General features: G+C 37.3%; 1 protein-coding gene across 1 annotated transcript in view; it reads left to right on the forward strand.

Annotated features, from left to right (window-relative positions):
- The window catches only part of SLC9A9 (solute carrier family 9 member A9), a gene marked incomplete in the record, with an annotated part of 338,107 nt that overhangs the window by 48,979 nt on the left and 266,323 nt on the right, over nucleotides 1–22,805 (forward strand). Inside the window, 1 exon segment of the mRNA XM_072407908.1 lies at nucleotides 19,342–19,447. Coding sequence (XP_072264009.1) covers nucleotides 19,342–19,447 — 106 coding nt within the window.

Below are 22,805 nucleotides of genomic sequence, written 5' to 3' on the forward strand. Positions count from 1 at the left end.
AATGGCACACATGGTTGTAGTGTATTCAAAATAAATGGTATTGTATGGGGGTTTGTATTGGGCTGTATAAAGCTTGAACTAACTTCTAATTTTAGCAGAATAGCATAAAGGACCTAATAAATTGTTTGCGGTGTTTAATAACCTGCACATGTATTTTAATATCATACAGAGAAACGCCTCCGGTATCTTAAATTGGCACTGAGGCTCTCCATCATGCTGGAGAACAAAGTTTTATACAATTTTACTCCTTAGCCAATTATTTGCATTTATATACACATCACATAATTTGACGGCCTTTATGGTTGGTAGTCACTGCAGTCATTACAAAGGCTACACGGAAAACTCCATGCTGCAGCATTTGAGAGGTAAAGTAAAATACGTTTTACTTTGCCAGACATCAGCGGGCACAATTAGTTTTCTTACCTCACTGGTCATGATATCATTAGGCAGCTACTGCCCTGCAGACATAGCCAGGCGCAAGTCATCAGTTTCTAATCACGTGACCACTATGATAGTAGTCAATGGGGGAAAAGTCCTTTAAATAGGACTTGTTTCTGTATCTTGTCCCACACGCTTTGTTGTCAGATTAATTTTATTTGTGAAAAAGACATGTTTGTGTGTTTTTTCACCAGCAAACAAAAATTACCTGCAGAACTATTATGTATTTATGGTTGTTCTTTTTCTCTTTAAGGTCAATATTGTTCTGTGATAAGGAATTACATGATTAACATAAGAACTGGTATGTGCAACCCCTACTGATACAAGAGCACAAGAGTTGTTCTTATGAGCAAAAAAAAAAAGCTCCTGTTCCTGCATTGAGCTGAGCTTGGTTGTGCCATGGAATAGGAGAAGCAGACTAAAAGCACAACTAAAACCCGATGTGTCTGTTAAGGGATCTTCTGAAATAATCTATAGATTGAAAAGCAGCGTTGACTAGAAGTAATGAGGCCAATCACTGGAAAGTCATATTCTTGTTGGAGTTTTTCTGTTCCTGGGTAGATCACTGCTTGACTTAAGCACAAATGTTAAAGTTCCCAGTTGGGGCCAAAAAAAGTCCAAGGAAAGCTAAATTATTAAGGACCTGTTTGGAGCCACTTTTCAAAAAGTGCAGTAGAATTATTAATGACAGTTTGAGAAAGCAGTAAATCATGTGTAGAGTGTAGGTGGCTCATTTTTTAAACAGATTACACATTATGACAAATTAGCTCACTCAAGATGAATGGTACCTGCATATTGTGATTTATAATACAGGCTAGTAGTTCGAATCCAGCCAGATGCCAGAAGTCATTAGTCTTTTTGCCACTTGATGTGCTTTTCTATCTATACTTAGGGATTTTTGTGATTTATGAAATTACATTTAAGTGGTTTCCCCTGTATCATTTTCAATATCTTCACTAACAAATTTATTTAAAGGTACATTTCAGACAGGACTGATGCATTGATGAAAATGATCCATTGATATACTGTCATAATATTCTGCTTGTGCATTATTTATATGTTCTCTACAGGTAATATTGTAATTCTCCAGTCCACCCCACTGTCTTTTCATAGCACTGTGATGATCTCAGAACCCCTGCTTTTGATGTAGGAGATTTATTGAATCGCGCAGCTGAAATCTAATCGCCTTAATTGGCAGATTCGCGCTCCCTATTGCTTATTATTGTGAAGGCAGGAATCCGGCTGGCAGTGAGGCGAGTGTATGCGCACACTCGGTAAACCGCGATAGATGGCCGCGCGTACTTTCGCGCTTCCAGCGAGCGCGGATTTTATTGATGAATCAGGGGCTATGTATCTTAAGAGAGGTCTTTTAAGTTGTCTACCCTTTTATCTAAAGTGAAAATTCTGAGTTTAGGTACGCTTTAAGAAAAAGTTCCACCCTCCATTTATGTACCTATTCCTTGTATATTCATTTATTCTTTGTCATTTTTTCCAGCCTACAATAATAAAGAAATTGAAATTTTGCAAAATGCATAAATAAATTTATCAGCCTCTGTGCTTTGATGAGAACAATACATTTTAGTTTATTTATGGGTCATATACACATAAAATAATTTGCTTAAACTGCTGCAATACCTGGGAAATTACCACAAAAAGCAGATGTTCTATGGGGGAATTGACACCATTATTCTTGGCAACTCATTGTGCTCATTATGGTCAGGTAGACAGTTTTTTGTTGTCTATTGGCATCAGTCTTATTGCGTGTGTGTTTTTTTTTTTTGTTGCTTTTTTTGGTGGGAAGAATGTGCATACTTTCAGGCTCGGAAGAAAGTCAAGAAATGTTATCATTAATCCACCGACAACATCTATTCTAATGGAACCTTTTTAATAGATCAGCCATCATTTAAAATTCCAACATTAAAATGAAATATTTGTTTCTTTACTTTTAAGCATGTACTTGAGTATAACCTTTACCAAATTAACCTTTTCCAAACATAAACCAAGGTACTCTCTGTGAGGATAATTTGTGCATGGTTGTTGGCCACCAGTAGATAGTGCTGTGTCCGTGTTTAAAACATGTAACAAACTCCTATATACCTGCTCTGATCTGTTAAACCACAGCGCAGGAGACAAGTGCAGCTATTGCTAATCTGTGATTTGCTCTGTTACAAGGTAAGATTAAAAAATACCAAAATTCTTTTTTAATAACATTTTAAGGGCAAATCTTTGTTTGTACTTGACTATATAAAGTAAAATTTTTGAATTTTCCATGCCACACCACTGTTTATCAACCCTTCCTCCTAAAATTGTGAACCCTCTTGTAATATTGTTTTACCAAGTTTATATTAGGCTGAAACTAAAGAGGAAACTAAAATTCTACTTTTTCTAAATTTTACTTTTGGTATTCATCTTGCAATGAGTATAATATAAAATTCACAGATTGGAATACATAAGAACAGGTTTGAAAACCGCTGCCATGTATGAAAACAGCAGCATACCATGTCTTTATCAATTTTGCATAAAAGCAGTCTGATATTGTAAGACTCTGATAACTGCACTTGTTTCATCTTGACATTTCCTCTTTGGAGGAACATATCCAGGACATTCTTACTTAAATTAAAATTCTTTCTTCTTGAGATCAAAGTCCTTTATCCATGTCTGTTTTATAATATTATATTGCCCACAGGAAGCTTCAGGACTTGTCTGAAAGTTTATTTTTTTGTTTTTTAGAAGTTCCCGCAAAAAATGTCACTTTAACTTCTCTGACATTGTAAGTTTCTGATAAACTGTCAGTTATTTGGATTTAGACTGCTCAGTTTTCAGTTACTTTGGCACCATACCATAGACACAATTTATACTTTTAGTAAAGTGGTAAACTACATTAACATGCACATTGATTTTTGTTCCTGCCATGTTTTATTTGGAGCTTTAAGTATAATTATTACTAGCAAATGTTTGGTGTGAAATGTATTTAAAAAATCTAGCTGTAAGTTTAACATATTATTAGGAAAATACTATAGGGATAAAACTGCCTGTATCTCTTCCTTTCCCAGTGAGTCACTAACATTGAACAATCATGCAAGATGGTTGTTTAGACTTTGTTTGCTGTATGCTTGTTCCATGTCAATGACTCCTTGGATAATGAAGACAAGAATGGCAGGCTCAAAGCCTGCTCCAAGACTACTAAATACAAACCATCAGTAACAGTTATTGCTATCCTTGCAGGTTCCAATTACACAAATACTGTCTTCTGCTCCTGATGTTGGAGCTCTTGCATACCCCTCTATTCTTTTATTATTGGTGGATGACTGATGGGCAGCCTCACATGCTGTTAGCAGGGCACAAAATGAGGCAATCCAAAGCTTTGACTTCTCTAAACCAAGTCCCTGTTTGCTTCTTTCAGTACTAAGCTCAAGAAAATATTGAAAGGTTGGCACTGCTACTACCAGTGTAGTATATTTATTCTCAGCATTGGTTTAAAAAAGAAAAAGGACAAAGCATGTTGAAATCTGAGACGGAAGAAAAAGTTATTACACTGTGGTATTGGAGAATGTTCTCTTCTGTTCCTATCGCGCTTGTTTCTGAAAATGTGTAGAATATGAAATGTTAATGCAGTGCCGTGGAAAGCTATGGCACTGGTATATGTTGCTGTATTTTTTGTTGTTATCATAGCAGATAAATTAGATTGAATTATAAAATGTAATATACACTTAAAACTTGGACTCAATGGCATATTCCCCCCCCCCCCCCCCCATAAATATAATTTTCTCACTGGAGATTGCCATATATAAACCTCCACAGGTCTGCCCTTTCTCAGGCTTTGCAGCCACAATTCCTCCTTCTGATTTTCCACAGTTGCACCACTGAGAAAACAAACAACACTTTAGATTTGACTCACAGCCGTAGGTGTTACATTTAATTAAAATTCATTTTATGCTCTGATGCCTCCTGCTTCCACTTTTCCTTGCAATGTGCACATGCTAATCTCTTGCAACCGGCATTAGCCATCAAACAGTAGGAGTATTGTTAAGCTTTACAAAATACGAAAGCAGGGCATGATGCAGCACACACAGCATAAGTAATGTGCGGGTGGGAAAGGCAGGGTAACTAAGCTGCCTTCGTTTAAATTTCAGATGAGCAAGTGAAGGCATCCCAGAATGTAACACTTGCTGATAATATGGATCCTTTATTTTTTGCCTGCGTGTTTTAAATGTTTATGAGAAAAAATACTATGTGTGGAAACAAAGTTTTGAAGTTGAATTGAAAAAAATAGACAATGTAAACTTTGAGGTCTTCTACCGGGTGGTCCTTGACAGCTCAGGCGGTCGCCTACCAGACCTTTGCTTTTTGTGAGAAGAATTAGAAGTAGGCAAACTTTGCTCAACAGAAGCAAAACAAAGCTTTGCTTTGTTAGTCCCATAAGAGATGCTTCACAGACCAAGTTCTGCTTTACAGCACATCAGCGAGTTTACTTTTCTCAAGCCACCAGAGTATATAGGACCCTATGGGAGACACAGTCTAGACAGGACTGATATTGAACTGACAATTGTATCTATTTGCAGATGCAAACACAGACCGCAGTGTGACTTTCTGTAGTTTTAGAAATTACACAATAATGCATAAGGACATTAAGTTCACCGTACCACCTTGCAGTTAGATTATAATTACAGCTGCGGCATCTTTTTGCAGCCTTATTATATATAACTTTCATATTTACATATATATATTTTACCCTTGGCATTATTTCGGGTTCTGTCTTACTGTGAACTCCAGGCAAGCTACTAAATATATAGGTTAAATACCTATATTTGTATTTCTGTCCATTATGTCCTGACATTTGCTTAACCCTGTCAGACAGTGCATGCAGCACAACCAGCCTTAAGTCATGACTTTTCTTTACTGCAAAGAGTAATAAAACTGGTCTTGTTCCTGCTCCCTGGCTGTGATTGGTACACTGAGGAGATGTACCAGACTGCTGGACGTAAGTGCTACAATACTGGTAGCTCCTTCCTCTTCTTCTGTGAGTTCTGCTGTACAGGAAATTTCAAAAGTCATATGCCCCTGTACACTAATCAACAATTCTCATTCTCCAAAGCTTTTTTGAGCACTGTGTTGGGGATGTGTCGAAGCATAGGAGGCCTGGACCAGTTCACTTGGTGTAAGAGCAGTATTTCCCTCTCCCATGTGCTGCTACCATAATTTCTTATTTTTTCAATCATGAACATAAAATTCCATATTCTTTACATGTTATTCAGCATTACTGCATACGAAGTAGAAAGACTTTATTAGGCTTTATTACTGCATATCTTATTTAATTGTTTACTGTCCATAAAAATGCTAAATGTTTATTGTAATTATTATTAACTGTGTTTTATTGCAGCACTTCTATTCTGTAGGACTTTATAATGGTGTTTTGTATTGCTAATTGTAAAGGATGTGTCATATCCTCCAACAGATTTGGAGTCTTTATTTACTATCCCTTGATTTAAGGTTCAGAATTTGTGCAGCAGATTGCTGGGAAGATAACATATTCTGTGCTAGCAGATTTTGGACACCGCATATTTGACACTATTTCTGGCTCATTTGCCTGAGTAATTATGGAGTTTTAGTCATCAGTCATATCTGTAGGCCTCCTTCCCATTTTGTAACTTTCAGACTGCATTAAATATTGGAGTTTTCTTTCTCATATATTTGGGGACACTAAATTAAAAAAAAAAGCTTATGAATTCATCTTTTTGTTGGTTGCAATTGATATTTGCATTTTTTATTAGTCACAATGAAATTGTTAGTACCTACCCCTCGGAATGTATGTAGCTTTCCTACTCATTTCCTACTTGTATTTTATTAGTAATAGAAGGCAGAAGGGGGAAGAGGGTGCAACATACTGTAGGCAGAATTATACGGAATTTGCAGTCTCCACTGTGCTTTAAAAGGTTAAGCAAGGTTGTCTCTGCTAATAGCACTCAAACGTCAGTCTAATTTCACTACCCCAGAGAATTTAGAACAGTGTTAGTGTGGCACAGTAATGTTAGCAGGAGCCCTTGTGCAATATAAAAATTTGGCTATTACAAGAATGACAACATCATTATGCATATCATGACAATGTTTTGGATAGTCACTGATTTTTTGTGCCTGTTAATGGATGTGTTGGCTAAGCACTCTCTGCAGCGTTGGTGGCTTGTTGGTCCCAAGAGAACAAAGACCCAGTCACAGCTGAGAATGCTACAGTCCCAGTTCATAGGGAATACAGCTGTCTGCTCTCATTCTTGGCATCCTTTACCCATACACATACTGTTGCTTCACTTTCAATAAATTGTTTTCTGTGGATTGGGAACAATAGAGCTTCTAATATGGACTTTCTTCTGTGCAGGTATGTTCAGGTCAGGCTCCAGAGCAGTACTTTTTTATTTTCCCAAATTGAGAAATATGACAACCACACAGCAGATTTAATGTGCATTAAAAGACGGGGTCTTATTTGGGGAAAATAATAATGTTACTAAAAGCAACAAAACTTTGTATGTTAGAAAAAAATACCAGATATCTGGTTTGTAAATTGTCAAGCTTTTTTCTTCTTGTTTATAAAAATAGACTCCATAATCTAATTACCAGGGTAGATGCTTCAATAAATTTCCAAGACGTAAACACTCTTCAGAACTAATCAGTACATAATTTGTGTTTACTTTTCTTTATGAAGGACATAAAAAGGAAAGTTTTACAGGAAATGCAGAGGAATCTATAGCAAAACTACAACTTCATAGCTAAAATACAGCCATGTAATTACATCGCTTGGAAAACATTACATCAGTACTTAAACATTACTTAACAAATAAAAGTATACATTCTCATATATTAACAAACTTAAAGACTGTTGTAAAAAAAAAATAACTGTACATCACTGCAAAATTAAATGAATGGTTTTTCAGATTAGCTGTCTTATTTATACCTCAGATATCAAGGCTGTGGGGTTCTCTGCTATTTATGTTTGTAGTGTTATCAGGCAAAGATCAAAATACCTCCCAAAAGTCCTCAAAAAGAAGGATGTGAATGCCTATGAGTCTGGCAAGAAGTTAGAAAAAAAATCATCAAATTATTTCAACTTAATCATTCAACTGTAGGGAAAAATGTCAAGTGACATAGATTTAAATCACTGCTTATTTATCTTGGCTGTCCTAGCAAATGCAGCCAAAGTTTCTAAAAACTCACTGTTATTGTAGGATCTGCATGTAACTGTCAAAGTGTATCTACAATTAGAAAAGTAATACACCAAATAAAACTATAGGTATGCCAGTAAAAGCTTTTGCTGTCCCAAAATAAGACTAGAGGAAGATAATATTTTTCCATTCTACACACAGGCAAATACCTACCCATCCTGAACAATGAACTCTGGACTCATGGACAGAGTTGTCTATCCATATAGACATACCTATTTGTTGGCAAACCAGCACTTACCAGTGCACGAGACACGATATTAAGAAGATATAAGAAAATGCACCACATACAAAGCCCTCCCTGACCCAATTAGAGTGGGGTGGGCATGGACAGAAAAAGCAAGGAGCTCACACTCTGATTCTCTTGGTCCAGATTGGAGAGAGAGGTTTGTCTGGCTACAGAGGTGTTTTTTAGGGGTTGGCAATATGATCCATCTGTATCAACCAGTCCAGTGGGTTGCACAGCTGTTTTCCACATTTTAGGACCAGTAACTTTGCTGCTTTCAGAGCATGAAAGAGAAGTGTCTTTTTGAACATGTGTGGCAGAAGCCATAGTAATGTAGCAAAATATTTGCAGGAGACAGAGGTATAAACTCCCCAGTGATTGTTGGGATCAGATCCAAAACCTCCCACTAGAAGGGTGGGTAAGTGGACAACTTCACCACATGTGGAAAAACTTGACTCTTATCTGGCATTCACCACCTCTGTAGCATTGCACACTCTGCACATCTAATACTCCATCAATACACAGCATGAACTCCCTACAATTTTAGTACATTCTACATGTGCTACCCTTACAGTGACATGCATCTTGGAGTTGCAGCCACTAGACTGTCACTTTAGACCTGCTACCACTTCACTGCTACACACCTTGCACATGCTACTAGTGCACCAACATTGCCCTGCACTCATCATTACAATGGATCTGATTTATTAAAGCTCTCCAAAACTTGAGAAGATGGACTGTCATGGAAAAATCTGGGTGATCAAGCAAGCCTGGAATGGATCATTTCCATTATTGAAAACATTTGCCACCCAATCACCCAAGTTCATCCATGATCGTCTATCTTCTCCGGTCTAAAGAAGCTTTAATAAATCAGGTCCAATGTGTGTAATGTGTTTTTTTTTACCAAATGATTTGTATTTCTTTTGAGTCAGTCTAGTGATAGGCAAGTGACATCCTTGTCCTCGGTTTTACCCATGCTACTCTTTGTATCTCTGTGTCACGCCGCCACCTCCAACCTTCTCATTGGAAGGTTAACCAGCATCCAATCCTGGGTAATTTATTGCATAGTAAGCAAGCGGAATTTATAAAGCTGAACTAGGGTGTAGTGGAGTCATTACAATAGCTTTGTTGTCTTGAGGGGGAACAAGATGTGTTTCTATGAATTTACAAAATGCTTCGCAGCTAAGACAGTTCAGATACTATATAGTGGGAGAAATAGGTATTAAACATGTCAATGTTTTTGTCAGTAAATGTAATTCTTATGGGGCTATTGACATGAAATATACACCAAATGTTGGTAAACACCCAAGTAATCCACACATACCAAGAAATAAAAACAAATATGACCATAAATTAGGGTATGTGTAATAAAGTAGAATGGAACAGGGAGTAAGTATTGATCACATAAAGAAAAGGAGGTGCAAAAAGGCTTGGAAAGCCAAGAAACATGCTGATATCTGTCAATATTTAGAAAGCAATCCTGTTCCCTATCACTTCATATAAATATTAGCTGGTTTAGTCCTAATTAATTGCCTATAAAAAGGTTTCTCTTATCAAGGTATCACGTCGCATCTCATGATGGGTAAAAGCAAAGACCTTCGCTACTATATTGTTGCAAAACATACTGAAAAAATCAAGTTAAGTAATGGACTCAGTCGATATGGCCTCTTTGCATGCTAACTGTGCAAGACTCCACTGCTGAAAAAAAAAACATGTTGAACCCTTTTTTTAAAGTATTTGGACAAGCCAGTGAAATACTGGGAGAATGTTGTCTGGTCAGATGAACTCTTTAAAAGTTGTTGCACAAACCATGTTTTGAGGAGAAACAGCACTGCACATCACCCCAAAAACACCATACTAACAGTGAAATTTGGAGGTAGAACATCATGGTGTGGGGCTGTTTTTGAGCATATGGTACTGGGAAGTTTGATGTAAGTGAAGGAAGGATAAATGTAGAATTGTACTGTGACATTCTTGAAAAGAATCTGCTGCCATCCACCAGGTGCTGAAGATGAAGTGAGGGTGGACATTTCAGCAGGACAATAAGGAAACTGTAAATTGGTTTCAGAGAAATTTGACTTGAATCCAATTGAATATATATTGAATGTACTGAAGATCAGAGTTCATGGAAAAGGGCCGCCAGAACCTTCAAGATTTGAAGAAAGTTTGTGTGGAAGAATGGGCCAAAATCATACCTGAGCAATGGGTCCGACTGTTTTGTTCATACACAAGGTATCTTGAAGCCATCATTACCATCAAACACTTTTCTATTAAGTGTTAAATACCTATCATAAAGTGTGTTCAATACTTATTCCCTGTGCCTAATAACAAAAATTATGGATTTATTTGTTTTGATTTATTTGTATCTGTGGATTACTTGGGTTGTTAAAAACATCTGGTGTAAATTTCATTTTAAAAGCCCCATTAGAAATATATTTACTGAGAAAAATGTTGACGTGTTCACTTATTTCTCCTGCTATATATCTCTTCTAAATATCAAACTATTTGCTTGGATGTAAATGCTTGAAATGTATTACATTCAAATCATGTACATGTATTTGTAAACCATGCTCAACACATATTGCAGATCACCCTGCGCACCAGAATGGGAATAATATTTCTAGGACCAATAAAAAAGCAAGGAATGCAGTTGCAATATGACATTTGAGGGTCTATGCCTCATGTTTGTATTATTTCCACAGTTGATTATCAAATATAAATTTAACTACAGTTAGGTCCATAAATATTTGGAAGCCCAAAACAAAAAGTGTTGAAGCTGAAGTGCACCTCTCCTGAATCTGACTGCCCATTTAGGGGGGAACATGTTCAGCCTATACTGCAGAAGTTTCAATTTTTCAGTAGACCCTTTTGGTGCAGTGAAGGAGAAAATGTATATAGATACTTTGGATCTAGTAAAAATCATTGCAAAGTTATTGACAAATATAAAAAATGTTTTTTTTTATTTTCAATTTCAGTACAGCTGGATACAGGCACCACCTTGGGTGTAAGTTCATAGTTTACCATTTGACCATGGGCTTTCAGCCCTAAAAAAATGCTGCTGAAAAGGTTTACTCGGTCAGCTTACAGCAAGCAGTTTTGGTTCACCAAATCGGTGGCAGTAAAAGGGATAAACTTTCTATGGACTTTCTATTGAATAAAGCACTTTGCGCATTAGCTGTGCTGCTTGTACATTTTTGGGGAATAACCACATCTCTTTGGTGCCAGTCATGATTGCTTTTTGTGCTGTAAACCCTATTCAACTTTCCCAGTTCCTATACTTTTGTGCTAACTCTTGAATACAATACCCTGCAGCAACAAATTGGATTTGATTTCTGGACAAGTACAGGATAGATTGTGGCTTGTTACTATGGGTTCCTATAAGTGCATTTACAAATGTATTTAGGTACAAAAAGAATTAAACAAGCCTGATATCTGAGATTCCAAATCAAAACACCAAGTGATGTCCTCTCATTTCTACAAACTACGTTGTGACTATTAAGTATTATTAATAAAGATATATATACCCACATACACAGAAAATACTTATAATTGGCATCATCGGGGTCCTTTCTCTTCTGACCAACTTGCTTTCAACCTAGGAAGATCTGTGTACCAGGAACTTGTAGTTGTAAGGCAGTATCTTATTTTTAATAGCTTAGTGTGTATTTTGAGAGAATAGGGATTTAATGCATTAAAAGATAAAAAGTAAGTCTCAACAATGCGATTTGCATTATTTGAATTTTGGCATAAAATACAGCATATTTGTTTAAAAGGTAATCTACTTGTAGAAAACAAGGCACTTCTTTTTACTGTAAATTATTCCAGTGATCCTTGATGCAACTTTACAGTCACATAACTCTTCCCCAAGGTGCCTTACTGATACTGAGAGTTTAAGCTCGTTAATTTTTGGTCTGGGCTTATTAAACCTAAGTGATTTATTGCCTTGTATCCAGTCAAGTAATACCAGCTTAATATGAGAGCAGGGAGACCTTTTTAAGCAATAGCTGTGCATGCTGGCATCTTATAATATAAATCTGAACATATCGAATATATATCTTGCCCTATTTATTGGGTAAAGTGCAATGATACTTATTCGAATCAATTAATAGTTATACATCAACAGCACTGTGATATGTAATTGATATGGCATACAGCACTCTGCACACCTGTATTGAAAATTCAGGGTGTCCCAAAATTCACCATACACTTTTATTGAATTCCTAAACATTTCACAAGAAACTGAGTTTATTCATATTTTTAACATCAACAAAGGAGTCTTTGCAGTTTTACTTGCTAGGCTTGCCATCATGTCATGCCATCAAACACCTTGAACACGATAGTTTTATAAGTCTATATAAGCGCTTCCATTTTCAACAACTTTCAGCCACCTTCAGACACAAGACTCTCCAACGTACAGGCCGTGCGGATTCTTTCCTTAAGCTATGACAGGTTACGGGGCTTAGCGGCATACACCTTGCTTTTAATATCACCCCATAAAAAAGTCAGAAGGTGTAAAGTCATGGGAGTGCAGAGCCCAATGGAGGAGACCCCTTCGACTGATCCAGTCGATTAATTCTGAGTTCCAGTAGAGCCCTGTTGCACGTTAGAGCAGTGTGATGGCCATAAAGCTTCTCAAACTTGTGCTGAACTGCAGTCAGGGACTTAAAAAATATTTTGCCAAGAGGCAGTTTTGCAACACTGCTCCAATGTCAATTGGGGAGCCATGGTTAAGGAAATGATATGCTTACAAAAACTGCAAAGCCTAAGTTGTCATATGCTGATGGCATCAAGTCTCTCCGAATGATTCTTGGAATAAAAAAGAAAAAAGTGTGTAGTGACTTTTGGGACACCCTGTTTATAATAACCCCAACTTCTCTGTTACTACCACCCCGCCACCACTATAGAAAACCTTTTGTTCTTATCCGTGGAAAAAACATACCTGTCTAGGAGTGCTTTCAGCAAGCAGAAGTGATGACATGACCCCTAGTGGTGACATGATGGTCTGGACCTACTAGAAGTGGGTTAGATGTTAGATGGGCATCATTCAATTAATTTCTTATGGGAGATGCCACCAGAATAAAGATAAGAATTGGAACCAGAGCTAATTTTTTCACACATGGTGGTCTTCAGTTTTGGTTTTAAAAAAGATACAATTGGGCTTCAAACTTTCAGTCCACCCAAAAGTGACAATTGTGTAATAAGTGGAACCTAGTAGCCTGCATCATTATCTTTATTCTCTGTTTACAACTCTAGTAGTGGAATCACCTAGCCATTTCTAGTGCTCCTCCATGTTACCATGTCACCTCGGGGTGTTTTCATTTTTTCATAATCTAAATTAAATTAAAAATCCTTGTGACCTGACCTCTCCCATGGAGAGTGGGACACTCTATTAGGCCCCATAGAATATTTCTCCAGGCTAAAGTACTCAAGAGCAACTGGTTCTGACTAACAGAGTCCCCAAAAGATGTATTGCACTTTTGGCTAATTTACTTCCCAACATCAGCCAAACAAAATACTCATTTCAGTGACCAAAATCTTTAAAAACCAAGATTAATATTCACATACACTCCAAATTGTGAGCTGTTCATAATAAATGACATTTTCTTTTCCACATAATTAGTTAATTAATATCATATAAATAAAGAAGCCTAAAGTGAAGAAGTGAAGAAAATATTTAATAAGCTTTTGGAAGTTATAATGTAGGGAAACAGGCTGTCAGCAATTTTCTTGATTTGTGTTTGCAGAGAGAAGGCTGAAGTTAATCAGTAGATTTAGCTCTTTGTTAAGAATCCTTCTCTCTTAAGGGTTTATTGCGCAGGAAATTCGGCAGCAAGGCTCCTTTTGTATGGATTATTAAGCTAATATGCTTTTAACTTCCTGGACTACCCTGAACTTGAAATATCCTTGTACAACTGCTCTGCTGTTCATGTTACCATACCATGTTCACAAAATTAGTTTCTACGTGGTTTTGGTTATTCTAATACGTTATCTTTAAAATATTCAATCTGTCATATTTTTTACGAGATTATATAATGGTTTTTATGGAAATATATACATCTTGCATGTGAACACCACTTTTATTTTTTTTTGCATCTATGAATCACAATAGAAGGTGTAATATATGAATCCATTCATATGAAAGCACGCCCATGCAATCTGATGCAGTGTGTTAGTGCGCACGTGTTAAATCACATTGCGTTAAAGCTTCCTATTTATATGAGTGGGATGGCAATACACTGGACTTCATTCACCACGCACACTTTTATTGGCAATTGGCATTGTCTTAAGGTACTATAGGAATGAATGGCACATTGCTCCAATTTGCTTTACTATGCATTGCTTTAAGGGGGGCATTACCACACCATAACTTTGTGAAGGGGCCTTAAAGTGGAATTAAACCCCCGTTACATAGGGCGCCTCCATCTTCTTCTTTTATCTCTTTCTGTAGTAGATCTTTGGCCATCTTGATTTGTCAGGTTTGGATGGCATAACTTCTTTGTGGACGTAAGGAAGTTCATTCATTTAGGGTAAACTGGGATTGCTGGCTATCCTGGCAACAGAAGCTCACACTGTGTAGCTCAGCCTTTGCTAGATATCCAGAATAATCGAGCTATGACCTTCCTGATCGTGTATCCCTAAAAGTGGAACATTAGTTCCACTTTAAGGGAAGGGGATTAAAAGGCTTACATGTAAGCAAATGTTCACAGCAGTAAACCAAACGTACTTTAAATTAGTTGAGTGTCTAGTATGGTTAACCTGCATGATAGAAATATTCTAAAGGGCTTCCTCTGTGACATGGGATGGGAGGGCAGTGCTATGCATATCGGGGGTTGAAGGGAATTCCCCGTGGGTTGCACGAAGCTGCCTGATGTGGACTAGCAGATCAGGGCAACCCACGGCAAATTCCTTTCCACCCCCCATATGCATAGAACCATCCCACATCACGGGGGAAGCCCTTTATAATCTTTCTATCACACAGGCTGAGCCATCTGGCTCGAGCATGCGCACTACCACATCCAGGATGCTCTGATCCTTGCCTATTAAGGCAGCACCATTTCCTATACAGCCACTGGCTGTCACTTCTCTGCCTACACAGCATACTACAGTTTGGCTAACTAGTAGGGAACAAACATCTAAACTATCCTGCACTTAAGGGTTTAACCCCTAATCCTTGGTGGATTCAAGAGACAAGCTTTAGCATATAATTATATTTAGTGTTTCTTTCAGCTTTATTAAAGCTACCTACAGTCGATCATTAGGCTTTAATTAAAACAATCTACCATCCTCATTTGTAAATACCAGAAATCTATCATTACACATCTTTAAACCACTGAAGAAGGCAATAGGCGAAACGCGTTGGGCTACAAGACGTTAAACAATCTCTACAGCTAAAAAGCTCTTTATACTGTATTAGCAATTTGCTGTTTAGTTTGATGACCTCAAACCCCATGACTATAACGAGTAACTCTGACTATATCAATGTATACTGTATATAAGATTCATGTTACAGTGTTAAAATACAGTTTAAAATCTAAGCCACAGAAAACCCCTCCTTTCTTTACAATCTAAAATTCTCTGCCTTAGGTTACTGATTATTGTAGCAGTATGTAAAGTATATGCCAAATATCAATCTGTTAGTTATCCATCGTTTTCTATCTCTATCATAAGTTGTAGTTTTTGAATTTGACAAAGCCACTCTGCCTTATAACTTGTGATTTTACCAAGTTAACTTAAAGCCATTTTAATAAAGTAGACCTCAAGCCCTAAAGATTTTATTGACAAGCCACCAAAGCAAAACAAATCAGAATAACATAGGTTACAATAACAAAACATAGGTTGAACTTTATGTAATTGAACTTTTCATTCTTTTTTTATAGTTCTGAAATAAACTTCCCAATAGCTGTGACAAATCTAAATTCCAATAATCAATATTTTCATTGACTTTTATTTACAGCTTATGCTTCAAAAATAATTAATTAAAAGCATTTTCTGGAAGGTAATAAAGGATTGTTTACTGTTTCCGCAAATCAGCTTATATTTATGACCTGACTGGTATACAGATAAAACACATGCTCATATATATAAATAAATTAGTAAACCACCCAAAACATTGCAACCCAAAACACAGTATGGGTATGAAACTGTAAATGCTGACATCTTTGCTAGTTGGATTTTGCATGGTGTCACCTTTTCTGTCCCACTTACCTCGTCCTCACTAAAGCCGACACGCCTCTCTCCTGCGCATGCGGGCAGCTCTGACCCTGGGCATGCTGTTTCCAAGCTTTATCAATTCGGTCCAATCCACTGGCCAATCAGAAAATAGCCTCTTGACCAGACCTGGCTTTTTAGCTAGCTCACACACTGTACACTGTGTTAGTAAAACGTGTCCCTATTGTGCCGAGCCCCTAGTTCTGTGAGCTAGTTTCTGTTTACCTGGTGCCTAATTCAGTGTTTCCTCTGTCCAGCTCCTGCATTAACCCCTCGTTGTCCAGTCTGTTGGTCCCCAGCCAACTTCCCCGTGCTGTTCCAATGTTCCTGTCTGTATGTGGATATCCCTGAGTCACCTGTACCTCATGTTGCTTCCAGGGTCTCCTATGTTCCCTGTGCCCTTAGTGGCCCCTGTGTCGCTGGTGTCTGTCTCCTGGATCTCTGGTAATAGACGCCTGGCCTGTGACCTGACCTCTCTTGCTTGCTGCCTGCCTCGACCCCGGCCTTCCTCGACTGTCCTTCTGCTTTGTGATTCTGTACCCTGTTTTGCCCACCTTGGTGTACCCAAGGACCGCAACCTGGCAGTAACCAGAGGAGCAACATCCTCTCCATCAGAGGCTCTGAAGAAGACCTGATTACTGCTTAAGACTCTGCGTCTTGGCCCTTCTCAGGGTTCACACCACCTCCGTGCTAGCCATAGCGCCCCGTAGTGGTCATGTCTCCCCAACTTACACATGTTTATTATGTGAGGAGTTTGTGCTAGATAGTATATGGATGGTTTGACTGTTATCATACAGATAAAACATATGCTAATATATAATAATTAAACAGAGGCGTACAATATCAAATCCTGAATACCACATAAATCATGCTTGTGTTTGTGAGGGACCCAGTTGGATCTGTTGTACCCTGTTGGACAGTCAGGGTTTATGTGCAGCATTGGTTAGATTCAGACCTCCCAAGGTTTGAACTTGAGAAAGTGAGTCACCCCTTGGGAGGGAGAAGACAAGGGAAAAATAGACTTGTGTAACCACTTGTAATAGTAGTAGTAGTAGTAGTAGTAGTAATCAATGCACTACTAAATTAATTCAGGCCTCACATTAGCAGTTAAAAACTGTGTACTGCTCCCAAGCACCTACTGGCAAGTGGTAGGCACTTAGGAGTGGTAACTCCTAGTTTTTTCAGACATTTGCAAATAAAAGCAATTCAAAGTGGTGCTTTTTCTTACTACTTTTTTTTTTAAATTGAAACTGCTTTAAAAAAAAATGCTTGCAAATGTTAAAAATGCTTGCATAGGGGTGATGAGAAGCTCCAATTCAAGTTTATGGAGATGGCTGGGGCAAATTACCCTTGAATGTTGCATGTGGTGCATGAAAATGTTCATTAATGCTGCTTCCTCCTACCTAGTTAAAAAAAAATATTTGTTCTAATGTTTATTTTACAAGTTTTGGATTCAGCAAGGTGCCAACCACAGGGAGTAGCACAAAATCAAGCAAGTAAGCGGCAAATGTGCACCTGCCTTATAGGTCCCTGTAAAAAGTAAAAGTAAACTTTCAGTGAAAGCTGGCAGTTTGACAGTTCTACTTGCAGAAGATGGGGTGTAAAGAAAAAGATACAAAGTAAGAAAAGATAGAAAGTAAAAAAAACAGTTGTATCACAAACTACTGGCAGATTGTTGCCCCAATATTGCTTGACTACAACCCCGTTATGCTGCACGATGTGTCTGACACTGCAAATACAGGAAGAAAAGGGTGTTCTCGAGCTGTCTAGTTCTACTAGAGAATTGTGACGTTGGGCTTTTAAAGGACGTGCAGAAGGTATAGTGATAAAACATATACAAGAGGGTTACAACATGTGTGTGCAGAATGGATACTTAGGTGGAATAAATGTACAGAAAGTACATCCGTGGAAGAGGTATGTGGAGGTGTAACTTTTTACATAGCTCCATGTCTCTGTGGAAGATGATGCATCACTGTGTGGACAAAATTCTAAACTGCACTCACAACCCTGCCAGCTAGGCTGCATCCAGCCAGGCCAGAACTCAGCCAGTTCAAAACATATCCAATCAGGCCAGAAATCAGACAGGTTAGCCCAATACTTATTTAAGTCAGGCCAAAATTCAGCCAGACTAAAACAAACAAAAAAAAAAACAATAAAACATTTTTATTTTACAGTGTCATTTGCATTGATATATTTTGTGTGTTTTATTCAAACCTTCCTGAATTTCCTTACTTTTTGTAAAAGAGCCATTGTGGGTTATCAATGACAGGATACATAAGAACACTCGCTGCTCCTATGTCATTGGTTCTTAGTTTGCAAAGAATGACTGCAGATTCTTGTTCATTAGGTAGAGAACAGTGACTGAACGATACTTGATGATTATTAGGGTCAGCAAGTCCCCATTGTTTACCTTTCTGTAAAAGGGCACAGTTTCAAACTGCTAGAATACTAAATTATCTGAGTGGATCCTTGGTTTATCTCTACTGGCTTTGTTTAAAGAAACTTTACGAGAGCAGGGAGAAATTCAACGGCAAACTTGTATAGAAGGAGATGAAGGTAAATGTAATAAAGTCACTTGGTTCAATGTATTTCAAAGAAAATAAATGATTAAGAAGTGTAAATGCCTTTACTAATATCCCCAACGTTGGCTCAGACTGACTGTGCCTGGTGTAAAATAAAAGAAGATAAAAAATGATGGCATGGAAAAGCCAGATTGGTGAAGAGTTCCACTTCAGTTAGGATTCCAACATTTCTAAGCATGCTGATGTGTAACCTATGCATAATTCTGGACATTAACATTTATGGAGCATAACAAACTGCCCAGTCAAGAATCCTCTCCTTGCTTCATTAACATCTTGTTAGTACTATAGGCCATTGCGCATGATAGCAATGTAATGGAAACAGACACCTAGGATAGCACAACCTCAGCTGACTTTGATGAGGACAGTGCCATGATATACAACAGTTGAAGTTGGTGCCATTAAATACTAAAAATATTGCTCAGCAAATCTTGTCTGGAGTACAAATGTTGAGCAATGAAAAATGACTGGTAATTGAAAGCTTTTATTCTTTTCTGTCCTGATTCACTACATGTTATCACATAGATATAAATACTTAAACATCAAGTCTGTGAAAGCTGATTTTTTTTTTTTAAGTGATCCAGCTAACATCTGTATCTATTGCTGTATATTTCCATGCCATTGATGACATACTGTAAGAAAAGGAAAAACAATACTCATGCCTCTGCCTTGATTTTTTCAGTGACGGTGCTGGCTATCTTCCATGAGCTGCACGTGGATACTGACCTGTACACCTTGCTGTTTGGGGAGAGCGTCCTGAATGATGCAGTTTCTATTGTCCTTACATAGTAAGTATTATGTACTTTTCGCAGATTGCAAGTCCTTTAGTTTTTTTGAAGCATACAGCTTTAAATTTCTGACAACTCATGTCAACCAATTTTTTCCGATTTAAAATTTTCAATAGTTGCACAGGTGGGTTTGTTTTGCCTTCCTTTTGCCAAAAACTGAGAAGTTTGAAACTTAAACAGTCGTCCTGTTTTCAACTCTGATAGCTATGATTACGTGGTTTGTTTACAGACAGTATAACTACCATGACTATACCAGCCACCAGCTACAGATTTCACCAGTTCAATGGGTGCTCCAGAAGACTATATACTCTTATCCCTATTACACATAACCCCAACCAAAAGGGCTTTACCTTTTATTGGTTCAAGTACCACCATACACCATTTTCACTCCTCTGGAATGTCGTCTACCTTATTTTACCTGGAGCTTTTATACTCCTTAGCTCCAATCCTACTGTACATCGGCATGCCTCCAAACACTGACTGAACCTTACTGCAACATGTGCCCCCTTTTTCCAACATACCCCAGTCAATTCACCCTTTGCATATGTTGTGCTAGGCTAAGGATGTCCTTTACAGCCAACATATACAATCGATTCAAAGCATAAAACAAAAGAATTTGGTATATGGATCTAGTGTAGGACAGGGACTATTAGTAAAAGCTAGGTTACCCGTGTCATGCTGAAATGTCTAGACCTTTGATATAGTTGTTGACGAATTTTTGTCTCTTTCCTTAAGATATGACGGAAAGTGAGCAGAAATTATTGATAACATTGTACACAGTTCTCATGCATATGTAAACCCAATATCTAAAATTTTGGTATTCTGATAAAGACCACAAGTGACTGTTTCAACATAGATTGTATAGACAGGGTCTACTGTTTTCACAATTGGGATATTTGCCCTTAAAAATGCCGTGCAGACATTATTGGAGCACACACATGTAGACAGATAAATGCGGAAAAAAGGTATTTTAATAAAAATTCCAAAAAGCATTTGGAAAAGGTTTTTTTATGTTTGTGTTGGTATTTTTATATTATTGTTTCAGTTAGCTGAATCTCCAAGGAGCTACAACTGTTTCCTTGTGTATAAATAGAAAAAAAAAGTTGGGGAAGGCATATTACTCATCAGTATGGAAGACAAGTCACGCTGAGTAATCCTTTCTTATTGCATTCTTTCCCCAGACAAATACCTCTAGGATAAACTGATCAAATTTAAGAAAAACATTTTCTCTTCATGTCTGAATGAAATTTACCTGGCATTGCAAACTATTAACATCCTTGTAACAAAAGACTTCCTGTGTTGTTATTTCGTTGTTCTTTGTCTAAAATAAATAAAAGATTTGTCAGGCTGGAGCTTGTGGGCTCCATCATTGGATCAGATTATCTATTTACAGGGTCCATATATTTCCAGCATTACTTGTGCCTAATACTAGGCAGTGTATGAAATATATTCAGTTTTAAAGGTGTCTGAGCAGCAAAGGACACAAGATGCTTCTATGTCTGTTCCACTATATGGCTTCGACTAAGGTTATTTGTTATCCTGATGTAAGCAAATTATTAAATTACTTTAGTGACACCAGCTTGTCGGTTATCCTCTTAGAACAAAGACATTTTAGAGTTAAAGGGGAGCTATGGGCAATGTACGAAATTACATGAATTAAATATGACTATATTGTTCCAGAAGGCTTGTTATGGTACTAGAAGTTGAAGCCTGGCTTTGGCAACATCCTTTTTGTACTTTGGACAACCAAAAAAAAGCCATTACACACAAAACTGCTGATTTCAAATACTGTCCACTCTGTCATCCATAGATAAACCCTTTAGCCCTGCTGACAAATATATATCCATTTTCATCATGGGCATATCTGCAGCCTATAATTAACTTCCGTCACCAATTTTTCACACTTATTACTTTTGTTTATTGTTTATTGGAAAATGAGTTTTGTTTATTGGAAATGTTCCAAAAAAGGAACATAGCTGATAATATGTAGCTTGGCAATTTTATTTTTAGCAGCTATTCTTCAGTATACAGTAACTCAAATTCACGATAGTTTCTCAGTTTTCTCACTCTGTAAGCAAGACATGGATTGGAAAATCCATAGAATCGTTTTCTTTTAAAACAGACGGTCCTACACTTAACACAATTAATGCTTAGTCACAGGGTACAGTGAGCTGAAATACAATATCGATCTTTGGGTGGCCTGCATTCTCTGTGTGTTTCAGATACCCAAGGACAAAGTAAGACAGGAATAATTGACCATTGAGCATTCCACAATGAGCAGATATGATTAGAGAATTATTTTATAGGCTCATACTGCTTAGCAGCTGATCATGTTAAAACTTCTACCCTGGGTCTTTATAGAGTCAGTTTTCCGGATCTTAAATCCGTGGAAGTTTGATAAATCATTTGCTGTGACTTTTTATGAGTTCACTTTCTGTGATGGAAGTCAGCTGAGTCATGGTGGGGTTCAACATGGAACAGCAGGTTTATGACACAAATGGCTCTGCTTTGAGAGTAGAAGTGGCAACGTGCCGTCTTCTTCCAACTGTGCCGAGTCACTTTAATGGTATAATAACTATTAGGTAATGTGTACAAATGTCAGCAAGTCTAAATAGTTTATTCAAATGCATTGTGGTGTAGATTTTTAGCACAAGTGCAATTTTGCAACTATTTTTTTCTGCTTTACATATGTTACTACATATTATATCCATTGGGTTAGCAAACATTTAAAACACATGACAAATGATTTTGAGAATTATCTAAAGGGAGAGCACAGCAGAAAATATATCCTTTATAGACATATGTCTCATGACAGGGCAATTGTTGCTGTGTCTTGTACGCTTGTTTTTGTAAATTTCAGCTTTTGTTGTTGAGCACTGTAAACAGAGGAAAGAATCCAATCATATATATTCCTAATATTTAAAGAGGCAGAAAAAAGTAACAAAATGGACCCTAACAATTTAAAAATTGAAATGGCATTTTATTATTTCTCTGGAATAAAAAAGCATGCAAGAAGAGATGTTGCTGTGTAGGAACACATGACTTATGCTAATATGTGGTAAACAGCATTAAAATATTTCTTGTTCTTTAGTAACGTGAAGGAAAGGAAACTGATGAATTGTGTCAAGAATGACAAACACAAATTAATGTGAAGCAATATTTCATGTTTCAGTGGTAGTTAGGAGTCTTGGCAATTATATTTTTGTGTTTTTGTTTATATTTTGCTATAAATATAGCTTTCGGAGAGCATTCACACTGAATTAGAAGTTGTTTATGTATACACTGTCATTAAGCAGCACCTATTTCTTCTGATTTTCCTGCACAGTTAACTAATTTATATAGCTTTATATTCAACCTT

Source organism: Pyxicephalus adspersus, chromosome 4 (genome assembly GCF_032062135.1).
Source record: "Pyxicephalus adspersus chromosome 4, UCB_Pads_2.0, whole genome shotgun sequence".
Lineage (NCBI taxonomy): Eukaryota > Metazoa > Chordata > Amphibia > Anura > Pyxicephalidae > Pyxicephalus > Pyxicephalus adspersus.